We start from the raw sequence: 15588 nt of genomic DNA on the forward strand, positions 1-15588 counted from the left end.
ACATTTCTAAATTTCTACTTGACTGTGCAGATGTTAATAAGGTCACTAACCAAGTTCTACTGCAGTTGTCCAGAGTTTGAATTGAGGCTTAATGTCTAGAAGAAACGCATGGACCAGCTACACTGCCTGGACTTAATTTATATGATTATATATATATATATATATATATATATATATAAATTAGCTAATCTAAGAATAGCAATACTAATAATTTATTATTTAGTTTAAATATTGCACATACATATTGTTTACACTCATCAAATATCTAAATATCTAAACAAAAACAAAAAGAATATTAATATACACTACATATTTTGTTTTCATATTTTAAAAATAAAATATAAGCAGGCTTATTAGGAACACAAGGGGTCTTGTATGGTACCATAGGCCTAGACTCTTCTCTGCTTTTTTTTTTTTTTTTTACAACAAATCATAACTTGTTTTTAAAATCTCACTAAAATTTACGACTTGAGAAAGTGGTTTGTATAGATTAAGGCTTCAGCCACATTTATCCAGATATTTTAAACAAGGTCTTTGTATGTAGTAGAGACTGAAACAGACAAATACACAGATTTTAGTCACTGAAAACTGACATTTTCAGAACAATTTTCAAGGTGGAGATTTTTTCCCCCAGTGTTGTGTGGATGGAAAAACGGTGCTTAATGAAAACGCTGAGGTCACTACGCATGCATGTTTCTGGCTGAATCCCAGATACTTCATTACTCCCTATATAGTGAACTACGCAAATCAAACAACTACAACATCTACACACAGAATCCCCAATTATGTAATACGCCTGGTACACTATATAGTAGTGTTTCATTTGAGATCTAGTGTTTTTAAGTCTCTTATCGAGGTATTGTCGCCCCATACAGGGCTAGCATGCTTGTTCAATAATTTTTGTCTATGTGGATGGAAATATTTTCAAAAACAGAGGAGAGAAGGAGGGAAAGAAAAAGAAAAAAAAACACACCTCACTTTTTTTCAAATATTCAGACACGTTTAGATGGAGCCTAAGGATTTACTGGGCTTATTAAGGGCTTTACCACCACAACCCTTGATTTTAGAATAAAAGGTAGATAAACAGGTGCCTACAAGCTTGGTCATATAGGGTCAGCTTCCCCAGGCAGGTATTAAGCCTAGTTGTGGATTGTATCATCACTGTCACACAAATCTTGCATTAAATAGCAGCTTTACAGGAGAAGGAAAAAGCCTTCTTAACTTCAATGGAAGTGAAAGTAAAAAGATTGTATATAAATATATTGGAGTATATCTATTGGTCCATTAATTGTGGGGTTTTCAAACAATGCTACACAACTGTTACATTCAAAGATTTGTTTGTGTCGTTTTAGCGGAACATCTTTATGCAAAATGCTGTGTATTTCGGGACTAGGTTTAATTCCTGTCCAGGAAACTGTCCCATATTGTATTTGCAAGATAAAAATAATGAGAAATCAGGCAGTTCAAGTTTTTGTAAAGTCTTAACTTAATTTAATATGCACATAAAAAAAACTCTAAATAAATCCAAGTATCTCTGTACTGTACACTGCATCTACTGCACACCAACTCAGTGAGAAAATAAGTCATAAGACTGCATTTCTACCCCCTCCAAAAAAACTAACAAAAACACCAAAGATTTTCTGCATCCCAACTATTCCAATATAATGTAACACACATTTCTATTTTTTCTTTTCCCTCCCATACAGCAGTAAACAATCATATAGGTTGTGTAAACAAACAGGAAAAAACCCAAAACAAAACAAACCCTTCATTTCCAAATTGAGGTGCTCCAAAAAAAACAACAAAAAGAAGGTTAAAAAGAAAGACAGTCAGAAGCTCAGTCATCTTTTTCCGGGCTTTTGCTTCCGCCTGGACTTCGAGAGGGAGATCGACTGGAAGGGGAAAGAAAACGAAAAAGGCAAGTTCATCACTGTTCCACCAGAGCTCAGTTTTCACCATGCAGGAACTACACAAAACAATCAACAATCCATTCGAAAAAAACCCACTGCAACCTGATGAGAAAAACCTACCTTTGTTTTTGAGGTGAAGCTCTAGATTTGGAACGGCTGAGATTAAAACAAAAAGTTCCTTCAGTTTACTGAGAAACACCTCGAGGTTTTCAGTTTACTGCCTTATTTATTTATTTATTCCCCCTCCCACAGCAAACGCCTCCATGATACAGTCACATGCAAGAAGCAATGCAAGGCATGCATTTGTATGTTGCAGGGATGGTGTATAAGGACATCAGGAGCATAACATATATGATCTATAGTTAATAAGCAGATCCTAATAGATCACAATGGGAGGGAAAGAAAAGCAGATTCCTGTTAAAGGGCCCATATGCTGCACTGGCTTTCTTACAGTTCTTGCAATTTCATTTGTTAATCTAAAGTCGACATAGTATGTATGGATTATCTCCTGAATAGGCAGGTTCAAGTGAAGTTCAGTGTGCTGTAGGCCCTTGAACAGAAAACTGGACTTTCAGCTCATCAGCAAACTTTGATTTAGCATATACTTCCACACTCCACTGTTTCCCATTTTTACCTTAATTATCTGTGTTATCAAGCACTGTGAAAGGCAAAAAGCTTGGATTTGTTTATTTCTTTATTTTTGTATTTTTTTTTTTTTTTACAGATGGCTTTGGGTCATTATATGCTCTAATTAATTTATTTGTGTACCCTGGACTAATTAACTGAAGAGGTACCTACACTATTAAAAAAAAAAAAAGTTCATAAACACTTTGGAAATTTCACAGAGTAGGACATGTGAGGTCAAGGTTTATTCCTAGGGTCACTGTAGCTACGCAGCTCAGGTTTGTTAACCTCTCTTTTATGTCTATGCTCCACTCCCCAGTGTGGAGGTTTTGCTTTATGACCATTCACATGCATGCTTACTTTTTATTTTTTAAGAGCGATTACTCAAAACCCAACGAGAAACAAAAGGAAAGCTACACTACTAATGAGGTGAAAGTAACAGAGTAAGAGTGTGTGTGTGTGTGTGTGTGTGTATTTACCTCAGAGCTGCTGAGCCAGACCTAGATCTCCCGACTGAACCTGACCTTTAAAAATAAATAAATAAATAAAACAGCAAATACAGGAAATTTAACAACTTCAAGACTTCAGAAGGCAATGCTATATACTTTAAAGCACATTACTGACAAGACCGTTGATGGAGAATATTACCTGCTCCTTGGACGGGAGGCAGAGCGAGAGTGGGATCTGGATCTTGATCTAGACCTTAAAATACAAGAAGAGAAAAAGAGCTCATTAAGGTGTGAGAATAGCTGGAATTCAGCTTAATGCGTTAGAAACTGATGCTGAAGCTGCAGAATCTTAATTAGGGCTTTATATAGTCTGACCCTGGCTTGATAAAATTCTTAGACCAACCCCTACTTCTTCTCTAATGCCGCTTCTCAGTTAGCTTCTGGGTGATCCATAAAGTACAGCAGAAGACAAGAATTATATGGCAGAAATACACAACATATATTTTTTCATCCTCATCATTCAACAGTGATAATTACCACCAATTATTAAATGCTTGTTCTAATGCTGAGTGCATATTTAAAAAAAAAATAAGGTTAATAATAATTTATATTCATTTATGTATTAAAATCTTCTATATTCCTATATTTGATTTAATAGCCAATTAATAAGCCACCACTCCTAACTGTCATGCTGATCTACAGTATTATCAGTGAATAGTTAGACTTCTGTGTTCCCAGCTGGAGAGTAAAGGATGCACTGGTTTATAGTGGTGTATGAAAATATCAATATATCGAAGCATTGTAATATTATGTGTCGCAATACTGAGTCTCAAAAACAAAGTACTGATTTTTAATGATCCAGAGATTGGTGACAGACAGTAGTTCATTGTGTGCTGTGTTTAAATGCCGACCTCTAGATATGTAGCTTGTTGTACTCAGTCTTTGTCTCAGTCATTGTTCTGAATGCATGAAATATAAATTTGATATAAAAAATAATAACAATAAAATAATAAATAAATAAAAAAAATAAAAATAAAAAACAGCCTTGCTTACTGTGTCGCGATATACTAAGTCACTGAACCATGTCATATAGTCAGGTACTTGCTTGTTTAAGTACAATAAATGTTGTCATTGGTTTATTGCTCAGGCCCAGAGAACCCCTATGTTCATTTAAAAAGAACATAAGATTTCTTTGTAACCCACCTGGACCTCCTGGGTGTACCGGACCTAGACCGTCGGGGCGAGCCAGAGCGAGAGCGCCGAGGAGAGAAAGACCTCGACCTGAAACACACATACAAATACACTCGATGATACTGATTTCACACTCATAATAAGCAAAGCTAAGAACATTCAGTGAAAGTGCATGGTTTACTGAATAAAAATAAAACGTGTGATATGAAGTTGTAACTGTACGAGCAGAATACAGCATATAGTCTGCATGATATTGGGAATAAACAACATTGCAATTTTTTTTTTCAGCAGTATGTATTGCTATATAAAAAGAAATCCAACATGTAATGATTTTATTAATGCACTCCATGTGTCCAGGATTGGAGTAACATAAATGATACTGGGTAGAATAACCTGCTTTGTAAAAAGGTCACAGAAAATTGGCATAGTACGGATTTTCCTTTTTTATTATCAAGCAGCAAAACATCGTAACGTCCTCCGATGTTATTGTGCATGTGCACATTGCGATGGCAATGCGGAAACAGTATACTGTGCAGGCCTAAGAGCACGTACTGCTATTTTTAAATACACCACATAACATACACATTCACACGCACTCACCTCCTGCCTCTGCTTCGGCTTCGTGAGCGGGAGCGAGAATACCTCCTCCCGCGAGAGCGCGAATGAGAGCGTGAGCGAGACCTGCCCACGGCCACAAAGAACGATAGAGATTGAAGCATGGATGGAAGGAGGGGAAGGAAAGAGAAAAATCTTTAGTGCAAGAATTGCAAACACAGATAACTAAAGACAATTACTCATTACTTCTGTTCCTGACTCTGTCCCTACATCTCCTTTTACATCAGCTTACATTCTTTCTGCCCCTCGCCTCACCAGTACATTAACGACAAACATACAGTACTTCAATTTAGCATTAATCACAACAACATGCTCTCTATAGGATCTCTCTGCATAAATCAGGTTTTTTCTGAATCTTAACAAAAACTAGAGCAAATAGAGCTTTACTGCATTACTCTTACACTTCTGACTGATTTCAGACAAAGGAATTAAAATTTAAAAAAGAGAGACACATTAATTGGTACTTAAAATAAACCTTGCAAGTTTGCAGGTCGACCCTCTTTGGAACCGAGGTCTAGCAGATCTAGGCGGTCTAGAAGTATCTATCATCAGCCGACCTCTGCATCTAGTCGTTTTCTTCGCTTTCTAACGATGACCGCACTGACAGCCAAATCGCTTGATTGAGACTTGATAGAAGTGTGCGAGGTGCTTTTTCTAGACGGGAGCGTGGTCTGGGCGAGGTCTCGATGCTCTCATTAGCAAAAGCGTGGGCCCAAATTGATAGCCAAATTGACTCAGATTGGCGATCACACAGGTTTGGGGTAGCGGGAGGTGGGCACACGCTTTAATGCCCCTGTATGAAACATTTAGTTGCAGGTAGAGTAGAGGTGGCAGGAGCCTTAGAGAGTCTGGCTGTTCACGCCCTGGTCAAAGCAGGTGACCGTAAGAGTGGAATTTTGCTAGATGCCCCATGAAATCGTAAAGGGTCGTGACAGTCTGAATCAAACGATGAAACCTGAAAGGTTTTGACCAGGTGAATCATTAAATAAAATCGCAACAAACATTTGAGCAATATATCAAATATTGAAAAATCAAAATTAAGGAAACATGAGTCAAACAGGGAGAGAAAACAAGAGAGAAAGAGCAGCAGTTGCAATAGAGCAATTAAGAAACATGTAGACACTGTTGTGCCGAGGCTCTACTCAAAACTAATATAAAATATACAAATATAGTGTTAACAAGTCTAATCAGAGTCTTTGAGACTGTACAGTAACTGTATCACAATAACAGGTGTAAAAGCCATAAAGTACAGATAGATGCCAGGTTCTACGGCCACCCATACCTGCTCCGCCGGCGGCGGCTGTAGCGGTGACAGTCGTATGCATAGTGGCCCTTCTCACCGCACTCGTAGCAGCGGTCATTCGGGTCAAAGGGCCGGCGGGTGGGCGGCCGGTCGTAGCGGGAGCGGCGCGGCATCCCTGTTGATAATTCCACTCGCACTCGGGTTCCACAAATCACTCTGAAAGCACATTTAGGAGGAGGGGGACAAACAGTGTGGACAACTGATTTGTAAAGCACTGTTCTAGCTGGATTCGTTTCATGAAAGAGGGGTATTTAAGGTAACTTGTTTGGGATTTGACTTGACCGTTCATATAAATAAAGCATTACCACAGATGACCCCAAAAAGTCAATTACAATTAGACATCACAAGGTTGTGCGTGTTCCCAGGTTTAGTAAGAACATGTTAGAACCGCAGCACTGAATCATACTGCGGTCCAATCACAGATCCCGATGTGAGTCCTTTAAATGATATATTACATACCTTTCTAAGTAAAACTAATCCAGCCCAAACACAGCTTAAGCTTTCAGAAATGGATCACCACTTGCTCGGTTTTACCCATGTATCAAGTCGATTTCCGATTTAATGAACTAACTTTGATTTTGATTTGCCCTGAGCTGCCTTCAACTTAGAGAAATGACTAAATTTCATTAGTCTAATAAGCACGACAGTCCCTTTACTATAAATCAGCTGAGATTCAAGCGCTTCGATATTTCCAAAGAGCAAATTACCAACAATAACCGTCTGCAAACGTAAAAAAAACAAAACCAAACAAAACGAACAACCCTCCGAACGCTTTTGAATGATGAAGCGTGATGTAGAAGACTGGTAGAAGGTGGGATGGTGGCGTGTCCGCCCACTTACTTGCCATCGAGGCCACGGACGGCATCCTCTGCGTCTCTGGGATCTTCAAACTCCACAAAGGCGAACCCTGGAGGGTTTCTAGCAATCCACACAGTTCTCAACGGCCCGTAATAACCGAACGCCCGCTCTAGCTCGCCTTTCCCTGCACCAGTGCCCAGGTTACCCACATAAACTTTAGTCTCTGTAAAAGGAGAGGAACAAATATGCCACTGGGGTTCAGGCACTCCTACAGCTGTACATCGCGATGTTGACTTTTAAAATTCTGATACTGCAGAAGGCCGTGAGACAATTCACACAAGTCCCTCCAGATGAGCTTCTGTGGGAGTTTTGATGAACCAGTCTTTTGGGTCAAAATAACACAGACTGAATGTTTACATGTTAGATCATCTAACATTTAACGGAAATTATTTCTATATAGCTCTATATACTGTAGACTCAGTACAGTACAGGGTTCTATGATCACACAGAACCATGTATAGAACAAAATCTCTATAAAAAAAAGGGCAATAAAAACCCAAATTCACCAATCCAAATCCAAAGAACACCAAACCAGGCAAGTAACCATACAGGCAGTCAAATGGTTCCATACAGAACCACTGAAGAGTGTAGGACAGATTTCCTGAGCAGTAATGCTGTATGTTGGATCAAAACATCCAGCATCAATTACAAATTTTCATTTTTATTTCTTATTAACAAAATAAATTCAGTCCATGACAAGCTCTAAAATCTGCCTTGGCAAACGTCCCCCTTGCATATTCTTAGCTAATGTTGTGGGTGTCTCATGCGCTCCTAACTGTTAAATTGGTCTACAAGACTGATAGCCGCATGCAAGTGTCACGCTGCGTCTATTCCGCATAATCTGATGTACCTAATGTGACTGTCTCTTCAGAGTAATCCGCTGCAGACTCTGTAGTTACAGCAGACCCGAACTAGAGTCATGTGTGCAATTTGCAGAATTTCACTCCCGGGCTTTTCCTTTCGTAAAGAAAATGAAGTTTCACATTTTTGTTCATGTGGTTTCAAAACAATGCAAACAGAAAAACTGATAAACTAAAAAGACTCAAATGTACAAGATTGTAAGTTCAGATTTACACTACATCTTGCTGTTGTCATTAACCTGACTCAAATGTACAAACAGAAAGCTTTCAATTAACACTACAAGACAGACAGGCTTAATTATTTATGGGTATACTCTCCACTATGAGACTGTATCTGACAGGTCAACACAACCACATGCCTTAAAAAAACCCCATCAACGTCCATTACCCATTTATTTTAAAGTAGAGCAGTCCAGACTGTGGTCCTTTCCTTTTATAACCACTATACTCTCCATCCTCATCCAGTGGGTATTCACATCTGACCTGAGAAAACATCACTGCTAATCTAAGGAGATGCATGTAATGATCATCACATAGACCTCATTAAAAGCTACTTTAAACCCACAGTGATTCAATATGGTATGGCTGGATCTACCATATGGGCGACCTGGGTGACTGCCTGGGGCACCTCATGTCCAAGCGCAGATGAACACTGCTCAAATTATGTGATAAAATATAAAATATATTGACAATATGACTCAAGGTTGGTTTTAAACCTAGAAATCTAATCACACACCAGAACAGGCGCTCTCTAATAATCCAGCCACAAAAAGTACTCAAAGTACCATCACTGTGTGAGACAGTGACATGCATGCGTACAACATGGGGGGGATGGTTCAATCTGAGGCTCTCACATACCAGGCCAATGTAAACTTAATGCTACTTCACTTCAGATACAAAAATTAACAAAGCAAAACTATTACAAGAGTTTAAGGTATCATCAAATTGTCACAAAAGGGACTGTAACATTGCAGTATGGAAGGTGGGGTTTTAAAGATTCAACTTTGCAAGCTAATATTTTCTTATAAATAAATAAATAAATAAATAAATAAATAAATGACTTAATAAAAACACCTGGTCAGTGTATTTCCTGGTTAATAACACCCATACACACAAAATCTAGGCTGGCACTAACTGGTTATGGGGCACAGGTTTGAAACCAATGTTAAAGATGTAGTGTCATGCAAACTTGGGCACCACTGGTCTAAACTGTTGTCGCTGTGAAGAGCTTAGAGTAAAAGACAATTTCCTGATTTCCAAAAGGTGCAAAGTTAAAGATCACAATTCTTAAATATTACTAAACCAGTTTCCCTTTTTAATTTCCATCCAGTCCATTAACTCCATCAGCCCACAAGGCCATGTTTCCTAAATGCAGCTGGCTCGTGCAGATGTTCCTCTGCAAACTGCCTCTGCTGAAGTATCTGGTGGGGACACAGGAAAGGTTTCTTGTGAAGACTATCCCTATTTATTATTAAGGTCATATTTGTGCAGGAGTCAAGGCACAGCAGAACGTTGCACCACCACCCCAGAGTCTGCAAAACACTTCAGAAGCTCTTCTGCAGTGAAACCGAGGTTTCTGATGTACTGTTATAAGAACTCCTACATGCAGTTCGCTCTGAACATTTTCTTGGTCCTCAAGACCTCATTTTGACCCCCAGCTTGCTGTTAGCTGCCATTTCTTTATCCACATTATGAACCAAAGAAAACGGCTGTCTGAAAACAAGCTGCTATTTTCTCACGGCCTTCTCCTGCTATGTGGGCATCAGTGCTAGACAGCTGCTTAGAGGAGCCCATGGCTGCTGATCGTCGGGCCAAGGTTTGAGGAGCATTTGCAACACCTCGGCTAAAGTTTCCTGACAGCTTGGGGTGCCCAATCTCTTATGACACAAAAACAAATATAACACTAATCTTCCTTAAAATGTTGATCTTGCTTCTGCAGCTGCATGCCTTTTATAAATCGGTTCATCTTCTACTCACTGAACTAATCACAGTAACAGACATTTTGGCCAGAGTTGCCCAAACGTGCATTCATCTGTAACACTCAGCTAGACCTGAAAGACCTTTAGCAAAAACGTCTAATGTGAAACCAACCCACAAAAACAAAGAAAAAACCCAAAACTATGACAAACTTACAGCCATAGTGACATTAAAGAAATGATCAAAGGGTCTGTCCGTTTGCAGGTGTAACATTAATGAAATGACTCAAGTAATTTGCTCTTTGAATAAACATTTTACAAAGACTAATAAAGCTAATATAATAAAGTATCAAGGTAGATTAATTATATTTATGGGACATGGACTGTCTCCCGAATTTAATCTAGCTAGCACTGGTTAAACTGAGAGAACTGATTAATTGAGGGAATTGATTTATTAATTAAGTTTTCATTTAAGGAATAAATTACTACAATCAATTGAACTATGTATTAAATTGAATTAATTAGCTATTTATTAAACTCGAGGGAACGTTTTAAGGCGTACATATGATCTATCTAGCTAGCGCTAGCTGCTGCTAGCTTACGTTAGTCGACTTTGTTAGCTATCTAGCTACACATTATCCAAATATGACATTAGTTTATCCATATTGCTCTCTAAAATGTGAGAAATTAAGAATTTCTATAAGCTAGCCAGCACCAAACGTTGGCCAGCCAGCTAGCTAGCTAGCTAGCCATATTAGCTCGACACCGTTAGCCACCTCGGCTCCCCAATGTAAACAACGTCCGCGAAACTAGCTAGCACTAGCTATTAGCTAACTAGCGCTAACTGTAACTTGGGTCGTGCACGAATTTTCAACGAAGAATATCTGTATCAGGGGTCGCATTTCGAAGCACAACTCCACAACATTATCGTGAAACATTTGGGTTTTGCTGTTATCCGCACAAAATCAAGCGAAGCTAATAAGCTAATAAGCTAATACGCTAACGCACTAGCGCGCTAACGCCATCTTATCCTAGCAACCTTCGAACTGATGGCTACGAGCGCGCGCTGCCACGGCCATCGCACCCGCCATTACAGCAGGTTCTGCCTACAGTGGATGCCGTTAAGCAGTAAGCCGCGTAATTCCCCTAAATATACCCGAGCCAACGTCTTGAATTGACTATAAGAGACTCACCTCCTCCGTGCCGGCCGTATCTTGACATCGCACACTCAGCTGCCTTCAATAAACCTAAACGGAGCGTCACAGGCTGGCTCATCCAAACGGAACCACAAGTGCGAGCGTCTCCGGCGGAGGAGCGCCCGGAATGCGACACCTGTAGTTTCTACGTGCTGCCGTGCAGTGGGTTTAATAGGGGTGTGAAACTACAAATCCCAGCGTTGTTCGGCTTCCAGAACCTGGTCAAGTTTCCAAAGCAGGGCTGTGTTGAAGCTTGGTTATTGGTGTGATATAAAAGAGGCAGGTATTCTTCCTGAGATCTGTTGTATATGTTCTAACGAGGATAAATCGGCTGCATTCACACTGGTTGTGTTTGTGTCGGTTGACTTGGACGTTCAGGAGCGATGAGTGACTGGTGTAACATGATGCCTCAGGAGTGGAGCAAGTATGTGAACCACGAGGTGAAAGTGACAGCGCACGATAAACAGCAGCATGAAGGCTGGGTGCTTACAGTGGACCCTGTGTCTGCAAGGTATGGACGAAGGCAATGTGGAGGGATTCAGTTGAGTTAAGCTTAAATGTGATAATACTAGTATAGGGCTGTGCAGTGTAACGCAGCTCTGTTAGGACGAGCTATGAAAGGGGTTTATTTGGTGTATCTGATCCTCCACACATTAGAAGTGTGAGGCGAAGCCTAAGCAACACTTCAGTGCAGAGCTGGACGATACTGAGCCTGCTGGGTATATCGTGATGTTGCCATACCGTGATATTGCTTTACTATTTTGGCTCTATATACAAATTATAATACCCATACAATAACTGCACCCCTGTCTCCAGATCAGTGTTAGACTACCTGTGAAATGTGTCAGCTTCTTTTTAATTACTTTTAATTCTGTCATGGATGGATTTACTCAAAGAAACACAGCCGTGTCGCCTAAATTTCATGATTTCAGAAAAGTCTGTCAAATTTTAACGACAATATTCATAATAATAATAATAATAATATTAAAATTCTAAATAATAAATGATGAAACAGCAAAATGTGAGATGCAGGTTCCACTCTGCCCTCTGGTGGAGCATAGAGGCCTGACTGCTCTTCGATAGGCGGTGTATTTACACCCAATTTATTATCTTAATTTTTCACACCAAATCACACCTTTTTGCAATATGCTGTAAGGTTCCTGTATTGTAATTTTAAGAGGGAACAAGTGCAAAAAAAAAGTCTGCTCAAAAAAACAAGCTGTAACAGGGTTGTAAGACATTGTTCTTAGCACAAAGTAGCAAAACTAGAACTATTAGTGCTTTTTATTTAAATATCAGAATCCCTCGGCCATACTACAGTGAAATAATGGAACTGAAGCAGAAGTACAACTAGCTAGCAAAAACTACCTTGAGTCGGGGAGGTAAGAAATACTTGCTTCTAGAGTTCCTTATTTAACTGCAGTGGAACTTCCAGTGTCTATCCAGGCAGGAACTGAAATTGGTTAGGTGCTATTCTTGACTTATTTGGGATTTTTTCCGCTCTAAAAACAAATGCTAAAGCTCAAAAGTAGGAACTGGAAGTGGATAGGGCATGGAACGATCCAGAAATTGAACTAAGAAGTAAACTTCTATAATTAAAACTAGCACAGATGCATTAAAACATAAACATACACAAAACAGAGCAGGAACAACAAGTCAGTGGACACTTTTTTTTTTATATAGGGATATTAGTTAATTACTGCTCATATTCCAAAGAATTTCACACCTTCACAGTCTGCTTAACTCAGTCTCTGGTCATGTTTAATATTTGTGTATTACTGGCTGTTGCACTTATTGCAAATTTGCTTTCTTGCTCAGTAACCCTTAATTTCTCATTTTCCACTTCCACAAGTGTGGTCCTCGTGGCCTTCCAGGAGAAAGGAGGCGCCTGTGTGAGGGTGGTGTTAGGCCACGCTGTGCGTGAGGTGCAGGTCCTCAGGGAGGGAGATGAAGAAACCGAGAAGAAGCTGAGGTCTCTCCTCACACCTGCAGGCAACCAGGTGTTCAGCGCAGAGGAGCTGAAGGAGCGCAAGGAGAGCCTGCGCGTCTGGCTGGAGAAAAACCTTGTTCCTGTTACAGACGAGGGAGACGTCCTGCGGGTGGCCAACGTACTCGCCATCAGTGCCCCCTACGGAGCGGAGCAGTGCACCAGCAGCAATGAAATCATCCTGGCCAGAGTGCAGAGCCTTGTGGAAAGCAACCCGGGACGAAAGAGCCAGCAGTGAGGCGTGCGTCCCCAGCTAAGGGGTCCAAGCACTCAGAGTTGTACCCTCTCTGTGAGAGCAGTGTTTTTGTAACCCTGAATAAGGGGGCGATGACTGTGCTTACATTTGTTGTTGTTGTTGTTACTTGTTGACATGATTGGGGTGAGCGATATGGTCCCAGATATGTAATATCACAGCACTTCATACCTTGCTTTGACTGACAGATTCATGGTATTGTGGCGTAATTGATTACAATAATGCTAAACATTCATCATAATGCCCACTGCTATTACCTGATCACTATTATAGCGTTGCTGTCATGCAAAAACCTCATGTTTTTTTACTTTGCAGGAGGAGGTTAAAGACAATAAATAAATAAAGAAATCTGGACACAACAGGAAGAACAACTGCCAGATTTAGATTTTTTCCGAAAGTGGACAGAAATGTGTATTTTCTCAGCATGTCCTTTTGGGTTGGTTACTACCCGTTTATACTTTGTGTTGCTTTAGTTCATAATTTGGTAAGTTTACAAAGATTCAAAAACACTTCTCACAATTTTATATTAAATATGTGGAGCATGAGAAATATTGTGTGTTGGTTTTGTGTGTGAGACCGTAAACGGGTGTCTAGTTTGCATTTGCTAAAATGATCAGATCAAAGAATTAGACTTTTAAAGGAATCATTTAGGCGATCAGAACCAATTTCACAATTTCCCTGTACCCCAAAATATGTTAATAAGTCAACTCAAGAGATTGTCTAGGGGCTAGCTCTGGGGTGAGGAACTCCAGTCCTGGAAGGTTGGATTCCTGTCCAGTTAGGCCATTTTCCTGTTCAAGCACACTTATTTTACCTCCCTCAGTTCCCTGCCTCTGAGCTAGCTGATAGCTTTATTGGCTATTTATTAGCCATTTTCCAACTGCTCATAAATGATCTCACCAACCAGGCTGTGAAAGGCTTTGGGCTAGCCTCTTCTTCCTCACATGAAGCTCCATCACATCTTAACAAATCTATGGTTGTCAGATAAAAATCATGTTTTGCAAGAGCCGTGGCATTCTTGGAGGTTCCGCTCAAGAATCCTGATCCAGCTGAATCAGCTACGGTTGTTCAGAACTCACCTTTTGTCAAGGACCATCTTTAGCCATGGATTAGCCTCTAGCTCTACAGCCAAGCTGAAGTTTTGTGTTTTTGTGGTCTACAGATCTGGGTAAGAGATCTCTCTGCAAAGACTCAACAGGCCACATCCACAACAGCCAACTGACCCTTTAATTCTATCTATAGGAGCCACTCCGCAGTCATCTTAAACTTCAGCCATTCTTTGAGGGCCTGCAAGCCCCAGACAACTGTACAGGTGTGTGAGGGTGGGCTCTGCATTGTCCGATGATTTTGGTTCTCCTAGAGGTGGTAAGTATGAAGATATTGTAGAAGAATAATAAAGACATAATTGGGAGCTGAAGCACATATATATATAAATATATATTTAAAAAATCAGCTCCTCGACCCTGCTCCTGGAAACTGCCTTCCAGCAGACTTTGGGTGCAACTAATCACTACCTTCAGCAGTCCCTGATTGGCTGAATGGGGTTCATTGAAGTTGGTTCGGAGTTGAAACCTGCAGACCTACAAACTGCCCCTCTAAGTTTATCAGAAAGGACTACAACATACAGACTGTTTAACGGTCAACTCCAGCAGCACATGATCCATGTGCTCCAACAACTGAGCTACATTTGAAAGGTGAAGTCCACAGATTTCTCAAAACGTCCGTAAATTGATGAGAAATGACTTACCCACCAACCACCAGTTTTACCATTTTTGAGGAACCAGGAATGAACACAGGAACCACTTACTATCCAAAACCATCAGTGAACCTACAGGTATCTCCTGGGATTTATGTCATGATGTTGAGGGGGGAAGGGGTTTATTTTAGCTTAAAACACCCTGCCTGTATCCCTCCACCATGAATAGATGGATGAATAGTATGTTTTGGTCGAAAAATCATAAAACGGCAGGCATCGAGGCAGCACATTCATAACCAGTTCATGTCATAACTCTGAGGCATCAAACACTTCAGACGTCTCGGTCCATTCCAGAATCCACCACCCTCAACAATTCTTTCTCAATTCTTTGAATATTATTCAGCATTTGACCTTAAAATACAACCTCAAAATCATGAAGATGCTCCACTGACTTGTAAAAGGAAGACTATCACCGTCTGTGCTGAGCTACTCCAGGGTCTAACTGCAGTTAACCAGAGTCGTATTTGTGTAAACTCCTGAAATATTACTCTACAACCTCAGTCCACATACTTTGTTTACCACTTTCAGTGACTGTTTGGTATCCCTCAGCTTGTCCAGAAAAACATGTTTCCCTAGCGTTGCTTTAAGTCTATATATTTTACACCAATCGGTGGAACTGCCCTATAACTGCACGGGTCCTGAAGCAATCTGATGACTGTGCACGGTGGTA

At 40.2% G+C, this 15588-nt stretch overlaps 2 protein-coding genes across 8 annotated transcripts; one reads left to right on the forward strand and one right to left on the reverse strand.

The window, feature by feature from the left end:
* Positions 1 to 1462: 1462 nt before the first annotated feature.
* On the reverse strand, positions 1463 to 11002 carry LOC140537869 (serine/arginine-rich splicing factor 7-like). Of its 7 annotated transcripts, none has more exons than XM_072660162.1 (10): positions 8406 to 9859; positions 8199 to 8293; positions 6933 to 7113; positions 6072 to 6248; positions 4775 to 4855; positions 4187 to 4264; positions 3183 to 3236; positions 3014 to 3058; positions 2031 to 2066; positions 1463 to 1892 (listed from the first exon to the last, which is right to left on the reverse strand). In XM_072660162.1, the coding sequence occupies exons 2-10, from the start codon at positions 8200 to 8202 to the stop codon at positions 1838 to 1840; spliced, it is 711 nt and encodes a 236-aa protein (XP_072516263.1). In that variant the 5' UTR covers positions 8203 to 8293; positions 8406 to 9859; the 3' UTR covers positions 1463 to 1837. The 7 variants fall into 7 exon arrangements, with proteins under 7 accessions (XP_072516263.1, XP_072516262.1, XP_072516257.1 ...); XM_072660161.1 differs by having other exon boundaries at positions 8199 to 8307; XM_072660156.1 differs by lacking the exons at positions 8199 to 8293; positions 8406 to 9859 and adding an exon at positions 10920 to 11000.
* Positions 11003 to 11148: 146 nt separating this feature from the next.
* Positions 11149 to 13711, forward strand: gemin6 (gem (nuclear organelle) associated protein 6). The gene is made up of 2 exons (XM_072660583.1): positions 11149 to 11433; positions 12775 to 13711. The coding sequence occupies exons 1-2, from the start codon at positions 11306 to 11308 to the stop codon at positions 13145 to 13147; spliced, it is 501 nt and encodes a 166-aa protein (XP_072516684.1). The 5' UTR covers positions 11149 to 11305; the 3' UTR covers positions 13148 to 13711.
* Positions 13712 to 15588: the final 1877 nt, after the last annotated feature.

Source organism: Salminus brasiliensis, chromosome 17, assembly GCF_030463535.1.
Source record: "Salminus brasiliensis chromosome 17, fSalBra1.hap2, whole genome shotgun sequence".
In the NCBI taxonomy this organism is placed as follows: domain Eukaryota; kingdom Metazoa; phylum Chordata; class Actinopteri; order Characiformes; family Bryconidae; genus Salminus; species Salminus brasiliensis.

Coding starts and splice junctions, on each gene's coding strand:
- LOC140537869 (XM_072660157.1), bottom strand. CDS start 10,817: ATGGCGGGTGCGATGGCCGTGGCAGCGCGCGCTCGTAGCCATCAGTTC. Junction 6,249..6,932: donor GTCCGTGGCCTCGATGGCAA/GTAAGTGGGCGG, acceptor ATGTGCTTTCAG/AGTGATTTGTGGAACCCGAG. Junction 2,067..3,013: donor TCTGGCTCAGCAGCTCTGAG/GTAAATACACAC, acceptor TTTTAATCTCAG/CCGTTCCAAATCTAGAGCTT.
- gemin6 (XM_072660583.1), top strand. CDS start 11,306: ATGAGTGACTGGTGTAACATGATGCCTCAGGAGTGGAGCAAGTATGTG. Junction 11,434..12,774: donor GTGGACCCTGTGTCTGCAAG/GTATGGACGAAG, acceptor CACTTCCACAAG/TGTGGTCCTCGTGGCCTTCC.